The sequence below is a fragment of the Streptopelia decaocto genome (assembly GCF_964273445.1).
Source record: "Streptopelia decaocto genome assembly, chromosome: 3".
In the NCBI taxonomy this organism is placed as follows: Eukaryota; Metazoa; Chordata; class Aves; order Columbiformes; family Columbidae; genus Streptopelia; species Streptopelia decaocto.
The window spans coordinates 64,104,271-64,119,955 of NC_138656.1; the positions used below are offsets into that span (position 1 = coordinate 64,104,271).

General features: G+C 38.1%; 1 protein-coding gene across 2 annotated transcripts in view; it reads right to left on the minus strand.

Annotated features, from left to right (window-relative positions):
- The window catches only part of LAMA2 (laminin subunit alpha 2), a 359,087-nt gene that overhangs the window by 56,804 nt on the left and 286,598 nt on the right, over positions 1-15,685 (minus strand). For both annotated transcript variants that reach the window (XM_082048323.1, XM_082048322.1), the window contains exons 40-41: positions 13,344-13,482; positions 7,546-7,648 (exon numbers count right to left, since the gene is read on the minus strand). In XM_082048323.1, the coding sequence (XP_081904449.1) occupies positions 7,546-7,648; positions 13,344-13,482 (242 nt within the window). The remainder of the gene's footprint in view (positions 1-7,545; positions 7,649-13,343; positions 13,483-15,685) is intronic.

Sequence of the window (15,685 nt, forward strand, 5' to 3'; positions counted from 1 at the left end):
TGATGGGGTTTTTTGGAAGAGTATTCAGCATAGCAATAATTTTTCAAACTCTCAAAAGTGAGATTCAAGCTAAGCTTTATGATTATTTAAACAGACATTATTTCAAAATTTAGAAATAAAGTTTGGCAGAGAAAATGTCAGTTAATGCTTAAACTACTGTCTTACAGAGCATTTTTCGTTATTTCTTAATATCAGTACGGAACTCTTTGGAACAGACAGCTGGTGATTTTTTACCTTTCAGGCATGCCCATCACTGTGCTTGATAGCATGGGAAAGGAGATAATTTCTAGAAACAGAGCTCAGGATACAAAGTATGACTGTGACCTCAGATATGTAGCAGGTTATTGAAAATAAACACCTTTTTCTTGGGTACTTATCCAAGTAGATACTAAGACAGGAAAAAAGACTGGAGATTAGGTTTCTTGGTGAATTATAGTCCCATACTTGTCAAAAGCAAAAAGCATATCTCTTTTTATTAAGGGACAATATTTAGATGTATCATTGGTACTCCAGCAACTCCAACAGCATCAGGGCTGTAACCCTTTGGTGAGAGAATAAACAGAATAATGGATTAAAATGAAGGATTGTGGGTCACGTTCCACAAATTCTAAAATGTAAGGCTTCTGAAACTAGCAATTTGTAATGAGAAAACAAATCAAACAGGATGTATATTACCTTCAAGAAATCATTAACTAAATTTTCCAAGACTACAGCATGACTGAAATAGTGGTAGAATTTAAATGAGCATCATACTTTTGTTGTAAGATGCTTTGAAATGTCATTCAGGGAGAAATCTATTTGCTTTAGTTAAATTAGAGCAACACACAGGACTGCAGGAGTGCCTGGAAGTGAGCCTTCATTCCTGCAAATTGCCCTGCAGAGGAACAGGACATTTGTGTGAACTGTAGGAGGCACAGTTAACAGTTAGGAAGACTCATATAGACTATAGTATTTTACTTATCAAAAACACCTTTATTGTTAAATGACAGGTTTTGTCTCCACTGATGAATGAGGTTACTGGTAACGTGATGTTGTTAAATTAGGCTGAACTCAGGAGATCCTGGTCTTAAATGCCCCGAGACTTCATCTGAGTTAATGTCTTGTTAAGCAGTAGTATCAACAAAACTGTTTTAATCTCCTTCATTTAATTCTGAAATTATGGTCTGCCTGATATTTCCTTGGTGTTTCTGGTAGCCTTTGGAATGTTAGTGTTTATGAAGTTGGAATTTTGGAGATATTTGATAAATTTCCAGTAGTAGTGTACTAACTTTGTTCCATAGTCTTCAGTTATATATTTTTTTCTCCTCTTTACACTTCCAGATCCAACATTATGGTAATCATCACCTGGTTATTTTTCTGATGAATCATGATTCCAGACTTCTGTTTTCAGCTTTGTAACCATAGCAGCAACTGATTTTTAGGGATTTTAATAAAGCAAGTTTCCCTAGAACTCCTGACACTGAATATTGAGACTTCCCCTGTTTATGATTTTTTTTCTTTTAATCCCTCAAATTAATTTTAACTCTGCTTTTTAAAATATTACAATAATAAAGCCACAAGTAAGTGCTGCGAGGGAGAGTCTTACACAAAGACGTGAGGAGATACTAAGGCCTATGTCAGCTTTTCAAGGAAATTTTTCATTTTGTGAAGTGATATTAATGTGAAGTTACATTTTGAAGTAACTTCCCATCCTGTAATCCAGGTGGTGTCTTCACTAACCACTGAGCTAATTTCATGTATGAATCGCTAGCTGAACTGACTTCACTTCAGCTTTTCCCCATCCTTTACTTATTAGCATTTGTGAAAAATGCTGGAGATATGATCTGAAGGCCTGAGATCCTCCACTTCATCATAGAGGCTTGACAAAATACAAGCAGCTACAATCTAAGTTGCTCCAAACTACAGAGCTTCTCTGATTTGGAAGAGGTTAGTGCGTCTGCACTGAAAGATGTCAGACACTGTCAATCCACATCGAAGTGTAGGCTGAGGAGTATCCTGACAAATTTCCCTCAGTCCTGTTTCCACTTGATTAGCTCTGCCTGGAGATGGCATAGCATGTCAATCAATGCACTGTTTATTGTTCAAATCAACGAAACAATTTATGTATCACTGAAACGAAACTCTAAAGAGTAACCAGGATCCTGAAGGACTTTGGAGGTATGGGCCTTTAGGTTTTTTGGCTTGGTCAACGTGAATGAAGATTTTCAGTTTCCATTTCCATGGTTAAACACAGCATTACAGAACTAAGCATCATCCCTTTTTCCTCTAAGTGAATAAACTAAAATAAGTCAAATGGAAATAATCCCTACACTCATATGTTTCATTAAGAATTCACTTAAGAACTTAGGTAACTACAATTTATCTGCAGTGATCTATTTTTACAAGAGACAAGTATTTAGAAGTGTCTGTAGATCTGTGGCACTGGGTAATTACTGATGATGTGCAACCACTGCAGTGCTAGTGGAAACAGACCTCTGCTGGTAGTATGACCAAATGCAGTTTTCCGTGCGAAACTGCCCGTAGGGCTATGCTACCCAACACATATGTCCACATCAGAATAAAGGTGGAAATCAATCTAGGAACAATAAATACAGCTGTTTTTATTGACTGAATACTGACAAATGAACTGGCAGTCACGCTCAACCTTTTCCGTTATCTGCTTTGCTTCTTCCAAACAGCATTCTTGCTTCACCCAGTCTCATCCCATAAAGATCAAACTATAGCTTGGTCACAAGCTATAGTTTTTTTTCCCCTAAAACAAGCAAGACTTAGAAACTGGCATTAAGAAGAAACAGGGGAAAGAGATAAAACTAGAGCAATGCAGCTAATGGTGGTTAACTTTTTATAAAGACTACATTCAGCACTGGCTGCAGTTTTTGTATGTATATTATGTTGGTCATCAAACTAATGCAACAATTTGCTGATTGCGATATGTCAGGTCAGCAAAAATACAAAGCAGAGGAGAATACAGAAACAAGGGATTTAGCTGTGCCTATCATCTGGAAAATATTTTAGCTAAAAATATGCACATGTTGGCAGACAAGACAAGTCCCCCACAAGTTGTCAATTCTTAAGCAAAAGAAATGACATGAGCTAAATTTCAGTAGCCACTTGACAGCAGTCTCCAACTGAAGATGAGTTTATACATCTTATTTTCTATTTTCATTGATCAGCTTTGACAAAGACTGTATGTATTCCCAAATCTGCACTGAGGTATTTTTTTTTTAAACAGGAAATTTTAAATTATAAGGAAGAAAAATCGCTGCTGGCAAACTGAAAACCCCTGAAGGCATAGAGAGAATGAAGCTGGCAGGCAGCAGCATCCACTCATTTGTAGCCAAAATTTCAGAACTCCTTCCTAGCCAGAGCACTACACACAGATTTTGCTTCTCCCACCAGGCTTCTTCCTTCTAACTTCTAACCCCACAAAGAGAGAAATTACTATATCACTATTTTAATAGCTTCTGTCAGAAGCTTTGCTTTGTAAGGACTGTTTCAGCAGTTTTTGGTGGTAATATAAAACATTTCCATGATTAACAGCCATTTTATAACTAGGGTAATTGGCCACAAATCAGGGGAATGTCATAATGTCACAAGAAATAACTCCCACCTCCATCACAGCCCTGCCTGAATTTCTGGAGTGTATATTAGTTGAGGGGCTTACGGGTCTTCATTACTTTAACTAATGTACTACCTGTAGTGCAGACAGACAAATTTTAAACTGATGATTACTTCTGTGTACCAGATCTTTATAGAGTAGCCATCATCCATCCTGCACTTCCAGTCAAGACTCTGAACAGGGTGGCTTTGTAAGAATATAAAGAAAATAATGTTTTATTACTTTTACACTTGATTCTTACTTCCTATCCTAGAAACACCCAAGCAACTAGAGAGGATTATGCTCATAATACTAGTAATTTCACCCCTTTGGAGCAAAGAGGGGTGGGGAAAAAAGAAATCGGTCATTGTGCTTTATTCGTCTGCATTCTGGGCACAGTGTTAACTGTTCTCTGTGGGTCACACTGTGGAGCATGGCCATGTTTTATCAGATGCAAAAAGGCATACTGTGAAAAGTTCACAATGTTTGTCTGCATGAAGCATTTTAGGTCTGAGATGTATCAGAGAGCATTAGGAAAGCTCCATCTCATTACCCTTCGGTATGGGGCAAGAACACAGACAAAGGTCTAATATGTGCTTTTTAAGCACCGCTCTCTGCTTGCATTAAGCTTCTTTTATGAATCTTTAGAGTGTTTAGACCTCTACTGCTAAATTATGAAACTGTGATCAATTCAGCTTCTCATTGGTGCAAAATGGGAGCATAACATACTTTTTACAAAAATCTCTGAAGTATTGAGGTTGTAACACATCTTTTCTTAGGGTTAAATTGGGCAGTCTTGTGGGCACATGGAATTGACACATATCCAAGTACAGACACTATTCTATTTGTCTTTGAAAACAGGGCCCTATGCTCCCTGGAATACATGATTACTCTGTGATAGCTGCCTGGGGAACACACAAAGCTGTGGACTCCACTCTGTGGTGTTTGGTCTACTCAGAGAAAGGGAAAAGGCAGCACCACCATTTTAGCATTTCTGAGCCACCAGCCACGGCAAACTTCAGTAGTTTTCATTCCAGAAAGTGGCACTAGCAGCATCTCTATGCATTTTACTTCAGCCATGCTACTTAAATTGCCCACTGGCCTCCCCTTGTCGTTTTGTCATATTCTGTGGCATATTTACTGACAGATGCCACTCCAGCCCTAAATCTGTACTGAATCTAGCAGTAAAGTCACAATAAAGAGCACCCTAATATAAATCAAAGATTTACAAGTAACTGCAGACATATTTTTTTCTCAGAGCTGCTATAAGAAAATAATAATGTTTTAAACTTTTAGCATATGACAGTGAAATGTAATTAATGACCTTATGAAATATTATGCTTTATGACCTTATTAAACATTGTGTTTACTTCTTAGCTAGTTCTGCACTTGGAAATCCTAGAGCTGCCAAAACTAAATGAAAGTGTAGTTATAGCCAAAAGATGACTCTAAGTTTTATGGATCTTAACCTTCATGCTGTATGCTTCTTATAACTCATGTCACAGGAGGCCAACAAAATTTTGTATGTTAAAACCTGAAAAACTGGGCTGTTTAATAAAAATCTGTCTTTTTTCTAATAAAGAGTATTTTAACTACTCTAGCATGAATGTTCTGATGCATGACACAATGACTGTCCCAGCTTGATTTTCAGATCCTATGATGAGCAAAAAATCATATCATAGGTGTTTTCTTCTTGTCTTTATGTCTTCCAAGACCTAAATCTGTTTTCTCACATAGGTTTTCAGGTGCTATGCTTTTCCCATCCTTGTGGTTAATTCCAGGTTAACTCTATTTTAGCTTCAGCCAATTGAATTGGATTAAACTATAATGTATCTAGTATGAAGACATTTTTCAAGAACTACAGTGACTGGACACAAACTTCTCAAAATATACACAACAAAATTTCAAATTACAAAAGGGATGGGATTATAGTGTACTAATTTGCAACAAACCACACAGTTATCAATGTGAACTTATTCTCTCAAGACTAAACAAAATATTACTCAGTATTTGGATGAAAGACCTTCAGAATAGTTGTATGGAGGACCCAGTTAATTGATCCCCCTCTCAGACTTTACTATACCAGTGCACAAATGCTGAATGCTCCTAAGTTGTTTGCTTTGTCATATGTAAAAACAGAGCAATTAAAGCAGTAACATTTAACATTTTTCATAAAGGCAGACGTGTGAAACTCAGTGTTGGCCTATTTGAAAGTGGATAATTGTATAATGCTTATTTCTGCTCAGGTTTAGTTGAAATAAATTACTTTTTCAATTCCTTTCCAAGACTGCTGTGTAGAAAGAAGTGTTGAGTACCGTTAAACAGATGCTTCATTAGTGCTACAATAGGTATTTTCTTAGAGGATATATAAAACAATCTGTCTGGATAAAGATGCAAGAAATAAACCGCTTTTGGTTGCAATGATCAGAAGATCATTGAATCACAGGCTCAGAACAGATGTCTGTCCAAAGACAGACCAACAGTCATTCCTCATTGCTGTTTATTTAAGCTGTTTTCAAAGATTTTCAAAGGTCAAATCTCCCTAATCTCCTCAGTACTCTGTTCCAGTACTTCTGTATTTTAATTGGAAGGAAGATTTTCTTAATATGTGACTTGTATCAGTGCATTGAGATGTGTTAGTCCCATCTTCTTTGGAGAAACCTTGACATAACTGAAGAATATTAAGCCCCTACTCAACAGTCTACAAATTATAATTATTTCAATCTTTCTCCTCATCTCTCCTCTGACAGATCTCCAATCAGCCCTCATGATGTCTTCAGGACTCTCTGCAAAGCACCTCAGTTCTCATGAAGTTCCAGTGCTCAGGACTGTGGACAGTAATTATCCAAAGCATTAGGAACCCTGAACAGAGTGGAAGCATTTTTTTATGTGTTTTGGAAATCCATGCTCTTATTCATGCCTTCCTCTGTGACATCTGCCTTTTCCACCTCTACCCAGCAAATGATCCACGTTTCTCTTTAGTCTCATTCTAGACAAGTGCAACCCAGAGAATCGCTCCTCATTTCTGCAGCTGATTATTCATGTGTGCATGAAACACCTCATATGTGTCCATGCTGACTACTGTCCAACCTTCTTGCACTATGGCATTCACCAATAATACTCTCATTTATCGATGAGAAAATATTAAGGAGATTATAAGCACAGGCTGACATGAATTACCAGCTTCTACATCTCACCTAACAGCATAGTTCAAAACGTTTTTTCCCCCAGTATTGAATACAAATTAAAGATGTTTGATTTTTCACTGAGAAACCAAAGTATCTGGTTTGGAATCTACCAACTTTATGATTTGAGCTGCATTTAGCAATGTATTTATGCTTCAGGAACAAATAAATATTTTTTTTGTATGCGCGTGAAAATAATAATTTTTCTCTAGAGACACGTTTTTAGTTTCATTTTTTAAGAAACTGCTTAGCAATTCTCTGCCATTAATCTCTGTTGGGCAAGAATCTCATCCTACCTCCCCATGCTTCCCTATTCTGGCACAATCCCATAAACATCCTGAAAAGATGTGGCATCTCTGACTGGCATTGCAAACCCTGCTCCTGTATTGACAGGAATAACAATTTAATGCTGGGCTGTTTTTTGTACTAATTTTCTGCTAGAGCATTTAGTAAATCAGAAGCAGTATTTCCGTTGGCCTCTCTTCCTCACTTAGTCTTGCCTTAACTGTAGTTAGCAAGAGAAGACCAAGGCTCCGTCCTTCTCAGCCTTCCTGTCCCACAGACAGAGGGGACAAGCATCCCTGAGTAATGCCTGGACCCAAAACAGGAGAATCTTTTTTTGCTGATACATTGGTCAGCTTCAAATCAGATAATGAATTCTACTTCTTTTCTGCTGATATGACTTCTTCATGCTGGAAGCATAGCAGTCTCTCAATGTTTTTCTTGTATTTGATGGCCCTGAATGCCATATACTGCACATACCTTTAACATCATTTTCTAACATCCTGGCTTCATTAAGTACCCTGAAGCTTTTCTGAAGAGAGCTCTTGGCGCCATCCTTCAATGATCCTTGAGGACCAGATGTCTGTAGACAAACAAGCAGAGTCATACACACAGGAAAGTCTGAAGTCATAAAAAACATACAAACATGATCTAAGTGAACAGACATTTGAACGTAAGAGCAAACATCAGTGTGCTCTGTATTATATCCCACTGCCGTTATACTGGTCTACAAGAGACAAAATTCTCTTATTAATTTCCTTTGTTTTTACAGAAAACCAGATATCCTTTGGAACTCCAGTGACAATTTTATAAAAATATAAACACCATGCAATACTGTATTTCTCCCTAACAGCAGCTACAGTACCTTTACAGGCAAGACTGGATCTGATGATCCAAATTCTAATACTGACAAGAGAGATACCTTTGTGGTTAAAATCAAGAATTGCAATTGCTAGGTCAGAAAAGAAAATATGATATATAAGAAATAGAGTTTTTTAAAAAGGGAAAACTGCAGTTAATCTGAAAGAGTGTTATTACTAAAAAGCCATCCTTCATCATATCATGCTACTTGAAGATTTTTCTGTTGAAAACCATCCATCTCTATCTTCAGTCCAGAGACTGATCAATAGATAGAATGATTTTTCTAAATTAGATTAGTATTTTCAGTTGGTAGGAAATGCTCTAGGTTCTGAACCACTTACTGTTCAGTTTGTAAGGTTGAACTCAAGTCACACATTACACTGAATGCATTTCCTTGAGAATACTCCTGACTGACAGATAACATTCTATATTAGTCATAGGTCATGGCCTTGTAACTAGTATGTAATTAAGCAGCAGCTACTTTTCATTTTTCAGGGTAGATACATATACTCAAAAAATTAACTGTGTGTCAATTAAATGACACAGTTATTATTGCTATTCATTATTTATATAATGAGCAAGCCCAGAGGTGATATTTCTCATACTACTGAATCATTGTTGTTTTTCAACGACACTGCAAAATGACATATTGAATTGCCCACTTCTTTTTCTTTTAAATATCTTAGGGAATGTTTTGAGTACTTTCAAAATTTAGAACCAAGTTTTTTGTTATGAGATCTCATGGAATATGTTGCTATGTCACAGAGATGTAGCTACTAAATATTCCTTGCATTCATATGGGATCTAAATGTATGCTTAGTTTTCATCAAAGGCTAAGCAATTTTAGGAAGTAAGGCCCACATGACTGCCATATTTACAAGCTCACAAATACACAAATTCTTTTCAACATCAACAGAAACTATACATTCAAAAGATGAACAAAATGAGTTTCTTATAGAAATTATCATGTCATACAACTAGCATTGGTAATAGAAAAATACATATGAATCCAGGAAAAAAAAAAAAAGACTATCTAATTAAGCAAAAGACTGCTCCTGAAGGAAGAATGTTTGGCCAGATTTTGTGGGAAACACACTTGTCAAATTAGGCAATACTTTTATGTTCCTTCTCCCATCGGCAACAGAACCCAGGGTATGATCACTGTGACCAGGGACTTAAAAAATAATGATTGTTATTATTATTAAATTACTAGGCACAGTTGACAGGCTGTTAAAACAGTTTATATTCAATCCAATGAAGGTGGAAGGCCAGATTTACAATGCAAAACCAAGAAGTTCATCAAATCGGGGACAGTAATTTGGCATGTGCTGGAAAATCACAGGGATTCAGAAATCCAAATTGTTCTAATTCTGTCTCTTCTAGAGCATCCATAACCAGAGGACAGTACCTTCTCCTCACCCTACGCTTTCCTTCATGGCCCCTACCCTCCCTATGCCAACTGCAGTTTGACTGCTTGTAGCATCTTGTGGCAGAAGTGGGATCTCATTATGTATCCAAACAATGCAATCTTAATCATGGTTTAGAGGCATAAGTGCTGTTATAATAATATAATACAAAATGCTGCCACTGAAACTATACATCATCCTTAATGGTCCGTTTTTTTCCAACCGATGGGTTAGCAAAAATTTTAACAAAGTTTAACGAGAAAAGAAAAACCTCTATCAAATTACAGAAAAACACTCTTAATCGATAATTAGCAGACAATTTTGGGTAAGTAAAGAATTTAGGAAGAATATCCCCTCTGTCTTCATTTTTCTGGTATTTCAATGAATCTTGAACTCTTTTTTTTGTCAAATAGCCCATCTTCTGCAGGAGTGCTAGAAAGATTTCGGTTCAACCCATAGCCTGGTGGGTTATGGCACTGTTCTGGGATGGAGGAGATTGCTCTAGATTGCCCAGGGATGATTGTGTGACTCACTAACTTACCACATGTACAGTAAAATGCGTTTCACACTGCAACTTTGAATAAGATCAGCTGTGATCACAGCATTCTAGGAAGACTCTCCTGACAGCACATGCTGGGCATGGTCTGAATACATATCAGACTAAGAATTGCTGGGGACTTTGCAAAAAGGAAGTTTTTCTGAGGTTTCATGAATGGATGGAAACATGAAGTAGGCATCATGTTGTCCAAACCTGCTGACATGGTGATTTTGGTAACATGCAGAGGTACAGCTCCCAGCACCGATGTAAATGCACTGGTACAGTTTTGAGAATCATGTACTTGAACTTACACACATACAAGGTATTTCATAGACCTAAGTACTAATTCACATCAGTAAAAATTAGTTCTTTATTACTAAATTCCATTATTTTCACTTACATTTATATTTTCAGAAGGTTTTACCTACGCAAGAGTTAGGGCTACTCTCATTTTGACCAGTCCTGAAGACAGCATTCTAAAGTACCAAAATGTTATGAATGATTTGCATCACAGCACATCCTCACGAGGAGGATGGCTAGGTGGCTTTATGCCATTACCACATAAGGAAACCTAGACACCCAACATAACCGTTGGGGTACCACTACAAAGAAAGTCAAAAGCAAAGAAGAAATTAGGATCCTAAACACCTAACATGTCACCTGTGGTTCCTGTTACTAGCCTATAAGCCTGCTCTAAATAGATTAAGAATAATCACACTTTTTCAAGATGCATGATAAAACTATGATTCTGATCTGTGTTACACAAGCTGGATCTGTTAACATGACTCCTCTCTTCAGTCAGTTACTACCTTGGCTAAGTAATGGGATATTGAAGCTGCTTGAATGCTAGAGATTTCTCATTTGTGATAAATTAATTTTGCTTTTAAAGGGGAGAGCAAATCCATCATAAAAAGCTTGGGAGGAATTTTTCTGTCAGATTTTTAATACATTTTTTTCCAGTCATTTATCAGGCTTCCTGTAATCATGATCGATTTCAAACATCTTTTCATTCTTGCTTTTAGCAACATTAGCTTAATTTGAAAACAAAGTAATTTTCCCATTACAAATGAAAACAAACAAACCACTGAGATATCACTAAGGCTCTTGAAAATTATTCGCTCTAGTGGTGTACAGGGTGGAATCTAAAACTCAGTCCTGTCTCTACCATCTCTAGTTCATGCACCATCTTGCTGCTGTTGCAAAACCTTCCTCCTCTTTCCCCAGCATTATAACTGGTCAACAGGAAAGGTGATGCATGGGAGCTTCAGCCCTTTTCTCCGTTATCTGCTACCATCTGGAGATAAGAGATGTTTACAGAAGATAGGCACCCACTACTGCTCTCATAAAGAACACGTCTTTCAAAAGGAGGGAAAAGACATGATCTCTGTCTTTTACACAGGGTCCCAAAGAGTTTCTAGGGGCTTCCAGTCTGAGGGGGCTCAAGTCCATTAATGCTGCCTTCTGGGAGAGTGCTTGAACCACAGTGCTCCAGACAGCCCTGAGTGAGCCCTGGTGCACTCCTGCCCCCAAGCTGAAGTTCAGCTAAAAGGCGGTTCTTTGGGGCCTGCAGAAACAGGGAACTCCATTTACCTGGTTGGCAGTTAAGCTCTTCATATAGGATAAGCAAACACTCAACAGTCTTTGAATAAAACCAAAAAAAATAAAATAGCGAAATGATGACTGAACTTCACAATTAACACATTTTTTAAATGTTGCCTGAATCCTCACATGATCATCTACCAAATGACAGTTAAAAATCTACCTTGCTCTGCAGCAATTTGATGGTAGACCATTGATTACTCTAGAACAATTCAATTACATCTAAAAGGCAGCAGCTCCCTCCATTTTCTTCATCAACTAGATCCCTGTTACAGCTCATAATAAAAACCAAGCTCCTTCTAATGAATAAATGTAATGCAGATGCTTAAAACCTCATGTAAATAATATCTTAGTGTCTTTCCTTGCTATTTACTTACCTCTGTTTACAGTATACTGTCTATCTCACCTCCATCTCTTTCAAATTTTCTATCTCCATTCTCTCTGTGGTATAATCAGACAGTTCACCATCTGATATATACTATTTTGTAGACATACTGTAATTACTTGCTTTGTTTCTTGACTGCTATATGTGTCTTCTTTTCCTATTCAAACCTTGAAACAGCTGCCTGCCTCACGCACTGCAAATCATCATAGGAGCAAAAGATAGCTATCTGTATTAAATCCTAATAAGCAGAAAAAAAAAGCTCCTTATTTACTTCTGCAGTGCAATTAGGAGTTCTGGTGAAACAAATAACTATTACAGAGAATGAGTGCATACTAATGTGTGAGGTGAAATTTTTTCATCAAGAAAGAAATATAATAATTAGTGTTATTTGAAATAAAAGTTGAAAATGCAACAGCCTAAGAATATTGACATTTTTGTGCAGTAGCTAGATCACTTTATACCTCTCCTAAATACAGCCCTTTACAGCATGTGATTGCTTTTCCTGTTCTCATAATCTATTTGACTGAAGTAGCTCTCTGCAAGCTACCTTTATTCATGTACAAGTGCTGTAACTACATGTTGCTTCTTCTCATCTATGTTTCTGTATCAAATATAGGGCTTGGCAATTTCATATTATAATGTCATTTCCTGTGTTTCTGTGTGCTTGTGAAGTGCATGTCAGTTGCTCTCTGACAGACTTCTACAAATTAGCCATTAACTCTTGGTATTTGACATGAAAAATAATTCTGGCTATGCTCAGAATGTTTTCTGCTCACAGGATACACATTCAGGAGAAGAGTTCCTCATGATGACTCAGGCTGGAGAGCTGCCTTTACTTTACAATCCTATTTTTAAAAGTTCTCTCTGTTTCATCTGAAAATTTGCATGCAGCACATCACAGTGAGAATAAGATTTCTTTGCAAGAAATGGCAGAGTTCACAAAACAAGCTGTATGATTTCTATGAATAAAACTTTCTGCTCCCCTCCTACAATTCTCCATTTTTAGAATCCTGCTGGGTGCGCGCAGTTCACCCTACGTGCAGAGAAGTGCCTTCGAGCATTTTCATGGAAGTAGAGGGTGAAGAGTTAATTAAGGTATGGAGTTCTTTAGATGTGTGCAAAACATTAATTAAATATAAACCAGCTTTATTGAGATTCAAATGACTTACACTCCTGGCTCAAAGCTTTCCTGCAGCAGCTGTTGGCTTGAGCCATAGACAGAGGCCAAAAGGCTGAAGACAGAGGAAGGAATAAACAAAAATAAACAAAAAGAGAAAGAAAAATAAGGAACACGAGTTAGGAGCAAATGGAGATGTAGCCTGAAGGTATATGTAGCTCTGACATAGCTTTCTGATCTCAACAGAAAAATCTACGGTGGCATGGGTCTCTAAATCAAGTCATAAGATAGCAAAACATGGATCTGAGATAAGGTGTAGCACAGTTCCATAGAAAATCTAAGCCTTCTTCCCAATTTACTTATTTTTCTTACCGCTTGCATAGCTTCATTTGCAAGAGTCTTGGCTTCCTTGGCAACTTTTTCAGCTTCATCTATGTTATCCTTGATGTTAGTATAAGCATTGAAAGCAAGCGTGGCATTGAAAGAGAGGTTTTTGGCTTCAGCAAGGATTCTGTTGGGATGGGAAAAGTAAACACACCATTAAACCTGCTATCAGAGTTAAACAGAACACAGTACTCTACTTTTTCAAACCCAACAGCTTGTATTTCTAAGGCTATTTCTAAGCCATTTCTTTAGAGAGCAATGCTACACTTGATATTTCTGGAGTTCTGGCATCACACGGTTAGTGGAATTCACATCTTATCTGTGCAGAAAGACATAAAACCAATGTTTGCTAAAAGAGGAAGTTCTGTGAGAGAAAAATGGATCAGACACTGAGAAAACAGAGTGCAGCGCTTAACGCTGAGTTCCAGATAACATATATTCTTTATGTGGCTTTATAGGTTATGTGTTGAGCTAGACAACTCAATGAATTTGGCACTGTATAAACATGGGGGATCATCACTGGTGTATTTTGAAGTAGACTCTGTGAACACCTAATTTCTTGGGCTGGCTGCCAAACACAGAAGCACCAGGTTTGGAGATCTCACTGTCTAAACCAAATCCTAAATGAAAACAAAAATGAAAAACCTAAGCAATAATGCTTTATATTGAATGGGATCAGAGAATCGTAAAATCATAGAATCATTTCAGTTGGAAGAGACCCTCATTATCATTGAGTCCAATCACGACCTAACTATAGCACTAAACTATGTCCCTAAGAACCTCGTCTAAACATCTTTTAAACATCTCCAGGGATGGTGACTCCACTACTTCCCTGGGCAGCCTGTTCCAATGCCTGACAACCCTTTACATGAAGAATTTTTTCCTAATATCCAAACTAAACCTCCCCTGGTGCAACTTGAGGCCATTTCCTCTTGTCCTATCATTTGCTACTTGGGAGAAGAGCCCAACCCCCTCCATGCTACAACCTCCTTTCAGGTAGTTGTAGACAGCAATAAGGTCTCCCCTCAGCCTCCTTTTCTCCAGGCTAAACAGCCCCAGTTCCCTCAGCTGCTCCTCATCAGACTTGTGTGTCAGGCCCCTCATCAGCTTCGTCACCCTCCTCTGAACTCTCTCTAGTATTTCAATGTCTTTCTTATTATGAGAGGCCCAAATCTGAACACAGTATTCAAGGTGCAGCCTCACCAGTGCTGAGTACAGTGACACAATCACTTCCCTAGTCCTGCTGGCCACACTATTCCTGATACAAGCCAGGATGCTGTTGGCTTTTTTGGCCACCTGGGCACACTGCTGGCTCATATTCAGCTGGCTGTCCATCAACACCCCCAGATCCCTCTCTGCCATGCAGCTTTCCAACCACTCTTCCCCGAGCCTGTAGCACTGCCTGGGGTTGGTGGGGCCCAAGTGCAGGACCCGGCATTTGGCCTTGTTAAACTTCATACAGCTGGCCTCAGCCCATCGATCCAGCTGGTCCAGATCCCTCTGTATGACCTTCCTACTTGTACCACTTACATGAAATTCTCCATTCTAATAACCGCAATTAGATTAAAAGGTAATTATAAACAAATATGATTTCCTGTTGCAGGGACTGGAACTCAGCTGACCCCTTTCCAGAGGAATTTCTAGACAGTTGGCTGGAGAAGTCGCTTTTCTTGCACTCTCTCTGTATGATATATTCAAATATTTTCTACAAAGAAGTACTGCACCTACAGAATTAACTTGAAGACATATCTCAGAATACATTATGCCTGATGTTTATGATTCTTTCCTTGAATAAAGGGTAAATGGACAAAAATGGATTTTTGACTCTGGGAAATTGCCATCAAAGTGTATGGCAACATAAGGAAGGGAGGCAGGGATTACTCCTGCTGGACCTGTTCCAGCTTGTATAAAATACTTAAGCATTGAGACTGCGTGTGCGGAACAAAAAAAAAAAAAAAAGAAATTCACTCTCTAACCCGGTAATTAATCTGTTCTCTGGGGAACGGGGACAGCTGGGCTCCAATCTTTGTTTCAACGAGTATTTAATGATTTCTACAAAATGCAACAGGAAAGACAAAGGGAATGGAAGGTATAGTCCCTGGACTACACATGTAGTTAACACAGGGAGAGAGATTCCCTTTGGGCTCCTGCAGAAACAGCATGACTAAGCTGCTTCTGCATCACTCCTACAAAAGCATGTCTCCTTCCTCAGCTCTGAATGGAGCTCACTAGCCTATGGTAAGTTTTTGTAATGCTCTGTTAGAGAAATGTGCAGCCCAGAATAGCTATCTAGCTGGTAGCTCTGGTACTGCTTAGAAATCCCTTCTGGC